General features: G+C 40.8%; 1 protein-coding gene across 1 annotated transcript in view; it reads right to left on the reverse strand.

Annotated features, from left to right (window-relative positions):
• limk1a (LIM domain kinase 1a) overlaps positions 1 to 6,000 on the reverse strand; it is a 53,857-nt gene extending 47,857 nt beyond the window's left edge. The window contains exons 1-2 of the mRNA XM_038693264.1: positions 5,775 to 6,000; positions 2,271 to 2,370 (exon numbers count right to left, since the gene is read on the reverse strand). Coding sequence (XP_038549192.1) covers positions 2,271 to 2,370; positions 5,775 to 5,832 — 158 coding nt within the window. The 5' untranslated portion in view covers positions 5,833 to 6,000. The remainder of the gene's footprint in view (positions 1 to 2,270; positions 2,371 to 5,774) is intronic.

The following is a 6,000-nucleotide window of genomic DNA, read 5'->3' on the forward strand; positions in this document are numbered from 1 at the left end:
AAAATCTGCAGCAACATCAACAACAACTGTGTCCTATTAATAATACATAGAGCAGCCTTGTAAAAACTGCCCCACTTCCAAAGTAAATAACTTCTCCTGGCTCAACATAATGAGATTATCAGCACTAATGGGAATTATCAGTCAAAGAGCTCGGTAATGTTTTTGCCGCAGTGTCATGCTTTCATCAGAAAAACAACACACTGAAAGGTGCTAGCATGATGATGAAGAGGCATCAAAAACAAACAAGACAGGTTATTTAATGTTATTTCCGTTATTCGGTAGGCTTCATAATGTCAAAATAAATATTTGTTGTCATTTAATAAAGGGAAATTCCACCATAAAAACAGTTTGTTTGATTCTTTGTACTTCGAAAGACAATCAATGAATCTAAAATGTCATAAAGACAAACGATGAAGAGCTCCTTCCAGCTCCACACAAGCTGTTGGCGGAAGTCTCAGATTGCAGTTTGGCGTGCTGAAAGAATCGATGGCCATTAGTTTGTCTCGACCATCTGTGTGTCTTTTTTTATTCACGTGCTCGGATGCACCGTGTTATACGATCTGAGGTGACCTGAGGCGACTGTGTTGATCTGAACATTTAGTGACGCCTGAACTTTCCAGTCCATTCAAGACAACATACATGTAGCACAAACAGTCACAGATACAAGTAAGGTAAGAGCTCCGTGGAAGGCTCTTCATACAACGCTAACAGAGAGAATGTAAAGCAACTGGATAAACTAGATTTTAATCTGTGTGGTTAAATGCCCGAACCTGTGGGAGCATGTTTTTTGACAGGTTTAGATGTAGTCAAATCTGCTCGCTCTACTCTTCAGTCAATATTAGATATGGATAAGTCCTTAAAGTGGAAATATGATTATCTACAATTCTGTTTAGGAAGAGTGACTAAGTGGACCTTGTGGTGAGATTGTTTTTTCAACTAAAATTCATTCTTGAAGGGCCGGGGTGGTACAATAGCATGGCCTAATAATTCAATAATTATTCAGTAATAATAAATCTAATTTATGGTTTTTGAGGCTCCTCAGTCGCCAAAATGTTGGGAACTCCTGTGTTTTTGTCCGCTAAGATCAGACAAGTTCAACAGATTTGTGCTCAATCTCAAAGATCCAAATACTGGTCAAAATAAGAATGAAAATGCAAATAGATTTCCTTCACACACAGAGACTCACATGAAATCTCTCTGCCCACACACACACACACACAACGTGCCGCAGCACAATTTATCAAAGATCAAACTGAGAAGAAACTGAAGACATTTTGTGCACAGTCTCCATATTCACACAGTCACTCTGGAAATAAGCCTTTCCACCTATTGTCTTCAGTTTGAACGAGTCGGACTGCAGCCAGACTTCAATGTAGAGAGAAACCTGCATGAGACTGAAACACAAACCTGCCTATTCTTCTCCCCAAACAAAACCCATGGAAAGTAAAACCACACACATCGACTGCTGTGGAAATGTTAATCATGGTGGCAGCTGCAGGTCAAAAGCTAGAGTGGGAAACAACATAAACTACAGTTTGCATTAGTTGATTAGGAGAAAAGGCCCGATGTGATGAAACAGTCTGCGGTCTGATTCTTCAAAATCAAAGTTGATGCTCGATAAGGCCTAAAGAAAACTTTTCTCATTTAAAAAAAAAGAAAAGATGGTGGCAGAGCATCTTCTCGTGTTACCAGCAGAGTAAAATATGATAACACTTCCGCTCTCAGACAAGTTAGCAGGTGCAAACTTTCCTGATGTCATGCAGAAAGATAAAAGGACTGGATGCAGCAGCGGAAACAATATCCAGGTCCATTAAGACAACACTATTAACCTGTTAACTTTCTTTATTGATTAATCTTCGAGTTATATACTAATCGTTCTGGCTACACACCAAAACCAAGTTATTCCTTTTACTGACAAATGAAAGTGTCAAATCCTCACATTTGAGAAGCTGAAACTAGCAAATGTTGTGTGTGCTGGTATTTTTTACTTGGAAAAACAACTGGAACGACTCATAGATTACTAAAATAGTTTCAAATTCAATTTCTATTTTTTTATTAGTAGTGAAAGGTGATTTTATGCCTTTATTGGACAGCTGACAGTAGAAAGATGAGATGAGAAGGGGAACGAAATGCAACAAAGGACAAACGACTAATCCATTCATCAACCAACTGTTCCAACTCTACACTCGATCCGTTCATTCGGCCGCTCCATCACTGCCCTTGTGTTAACATGTTGAGGCTGGTGGGCAGTGAGTTTGTGTCGAAAGTACCTGAAGCAGACTGTGTGCCAGTCAGCGTTTAGCGCCTGGAGGTACTGTTCATCGTAGATCCCCTGTTTGCATCCCGCACAGACGGGCAAACTTCCTCCAGCTGTAACAGACAATAACACACAAGGTCAAAGGATGCTCTGATGTCCACCATTTTACAGCTCACTGTGCATAAAATCAATAACGACATGTAATAATTGCTGATGTTTGCTTGTTATCTCTGTCCTTATATCGCCTTTAATGCAAATCACCGGCACTGGTTAATGATCCTCACTAAAGCTCGAGATATCAAACACACATCTGAGAATCCTTCATCATTACTGACAGACCGGCAACATGAATATCAGCAGCAGTGAACCGCTCCGTGTTTGTTGGTGTCTGCAGTTGGCCGACAGGCAATTTTAATGAGTATTACTCAGCAGCAGTGTAACGATTGATCCGTTTGATGTGAAGTCTTCAGTGTTTGGTTTAAAATCATAATATTTAGTGAAGTAAAGACTTTTTGCCTCAAAGTTTTGAACATTTAAACATGTTATTGTTGTCCGATGAGGACAGTTGCTGGCCAAATCACGTTGACTTGTGAAGCAGCTGTATTTGCGATATTGTGCAAGAATCCACAATCCAACTCTGATTAGCTACATAGCCGGCCCCCAAAATATATAGCAGAGAAACTAAGGGATAGCTTGTGCGGTGGAACCGGTATTACAGAATTTCTACCATCGCATGGCCCAACCCTAGTTGAGGACTGGTGTTTTGTGGGATGTGTGTATTTTGTGGGAAGCCTGGGGGCTGTAGGTGTTTTGTCTAGTTATTGATCTGCATGTAGCTACTTGGAATAGATTCCAGGGTTTTTGCATAATCACACTCCTGCAAAGTTCTTAGGCCACATCATTAGAAGGCATCAAATTTACTTTTAACATCTTGCCCTTGTGCAGATCTATGCAGGTGCAGTCTGATTTGGTTAGGTTATGAGCTACCAAAACAGGTAGATTAAACCTTATTGCACTTTACTTAATGAATTTACTGTATTATGTAATAAAGTTTTGTCTAACTGCTACTGAATTAAAATAATTCTCAAATCAAGTTAAATCAAAATCAAGAAAGGAAACATTATAATTTAAGTAGAACAGCTATTAAGCCAGCGATTCAAACTGTTTAAAACTAATCCAGAATATTCTCGTCACAATAACATGTAATAGTTGTTTTTTTATCTACTACATGACTGAACCACACTGAAATTAGATGTAGCATCTGTGCAATTACCTGAAGGTAAATAAAAGGATTTGGGAAGAAGCCTGTGTAGAGCTGATAGGGGATACGCGTGATGTGCTATACACCTGTAAATTTAACATGCATACACACTTTCAACAATTATGCTCAAAAGTGCCAACAACACAAACATTAGAATAACTGACATTAAAAAACAAAGATATGGTTTTTACGTTTTTTAAAAGTTTGATAAGAAATGTTTCCATGAAATGATCCTCCCTCTCTGTAATGAGGAAAATGTTAATTCTGATTAGAGCTTCAGGAAAAAGCTATTTCACAGAGTTAGAACAACTAATTCTGTAATGCACTGGAGAGAGAGAAGCAGTGTGTGTGTGTGAGTTTTCTGCTGATGCAAATCTGTTCATGGGACAGGACACACAGACAATAATATTTTTGCTGCAGTTCATTTGCCTGAGAACACATCACAGGGCATACTCTGTGTGTGCGTGTCTAATATTGGCAGAACTATAATCCTTGAGAGGAAGAATATGGTAACTTTGTGCACCATTAGCGTTTTGTTCTTGTTCTTTCACTCCTGAAGCCCTGAAATGTTGGCAAGTATGCGATCCTGATCCTGCATCATCCACAAGCCACTTTGTCACGTGTAACAGGAAGTGCATGTTGTCACCTTTTCTTCATAAAAGCAGATATTACTTTAACATGAAAACAGTTTTTTACATTAAAACTTCTAACATGAGATTTGATGTCGCCATGTGTGGGAATCCTAAATAATGTAATTATGTCAACCCATTACCCATAATAAGATGGGATCGTTATTACTGGCAAAAACAAACTAAAACAAGTGAGACAGCAACATCACTCAAATGCAAAACAGCTGTAAACTTAAACATCAGTTCAGACAACTCAGCCTCTGCAACACAGCATCTGGATATCGGTATCAAAGTGCATCAAAGTTGTACCAAAAGAAAAGGTAATGCTGCTGCTTTTATTATCCGTCCATCCCTCAACGCGAAAGTTGTGTTGGCAGAGGTTTTGTGCGGTCGGCTTATTACTGTAATGTCTGAGTGAGCCACCGTGCTGTAGTAGTTTTATTGATCGTAGGCAGGTCTGGTTCCTGCTAATGGCTTTTCTCTCCTCTCCCTTCACCTCACTTCTTTACTAATAAATTTTTTTCACCTCATCTCTTCATTATGGCGCGTTCTCTCCCTGATAATTGCGCCCTCTTGACCTCTGCTGTCTGCGAAGGTCTCAGACAGGACACAGATACCTCAGTAAAGCCACACAAACACACACACACACAGTGTAGAACCTATGCGGGTATGGGACCTGGTGCTTGCAGTTTGTCCTGCAAATGAGCTTTCACTCTAATGCAAAGTGAGTAATCCCATAAAAGATCTATTATGAAGAGTCAGTGAACCTGACTGACAGTTAAAGTTCACTGCCACAGATCAGAAGCAGGGTTATCACAGTACAGTGTCACGGCAAAACAAACAGCAAACATTGGAGATAAAAATCTATTCGGTTTCCCTCCCTCATCATCTCACAACCTCTCAATATTCATTTTACAGGCAGTGGTAGTGGTCCCAGGTTGATCTAGAGTGATTTCTCTATTAATACTACTTAGAATGTAATTAGAATGAGGCAAAAAGGCTGTTATCACCTACTGATTGTCATTATTAAAGTTTTGCCAGTTACAAACAAGGAAATAGATGAGGAAAGTTGGGAGGATTTTATCTGTTGATGTATTAGCTTCACATCCGGAAATAGCCCCTAATTTGCTTTTAATTTCAGTTCAACTTTGTGTAAGAGCTTTAGATTAGGCAAGCCCATAACTTCAAGCTGCACCATTTACAATTGTGCAATTTTGCAGCATTGATTACACCTCATTTTACATTTATTAATGTAACAACTTATTAATAAGCAGAATCTATTTGGCTGCTTGTCTTAGAAGATTGCTTGCAAAAGAATACTGTGCATGGCCTGAGGTTGAACACTGCACCCAAACATGACGGGTGCATCAACTCGGAGAGAAAACATGGCTTCAATTGCAGCACGATATGGACGTGCAGCCTGACGCTCCCTGCAGATACACCAATGCAACACTGTTGTCTGTGTGTGACAGACACTACAACGACAACCCAGGTAGAAAAGACAGTGCATAGCTGAATGTTTACTGCCAGTTTCGGTGGAGCATCCTCTGTGTTTTGAGCAGCAGAGAACACACCGCTGTCCCCGCATCTCCCGCCCCGCCGCCGCATGCACCCAGCAACTCCTTACCTTCCTCCTCTCCCATGCGTTCGTCCTTCCAGGTGCAGCAGAGCAGCATCAATCTCATTCACTCACCGACACCGAGCTCCGGGAGAGAGCCAGCCGCCTTTGGTCGACAGATAACCGGTGTGCGACCACCACCGCAGCCCGCCCGGCGGTCGTGTTACTGTGCGTCGGTCGCTCCCTGCGGCGGCACACACAGCTTCTTCCTGCCTGCACGTTTCTGCGGCGCTTC

The sequence above is a fragment of the Micropterus salmoides genome, unplaced genomic scaffold, assembly GCF_014851395.1.
Source record: "Micropterus salmoides isolate LMB-PRFRI ecotype aquatic unplaced genomic scaffold, ASM1485139v1 Ms_hic_scaffold_3, whole genome shotgun sequence".
Classification (NCBI taxonomy): domain Eukaryota; kingdom Metazoa; phylum Chordata; class Actinopteri; order Centrarchiformes; family Centrarchidae; genus Micropterus; species Micropterus salmoides.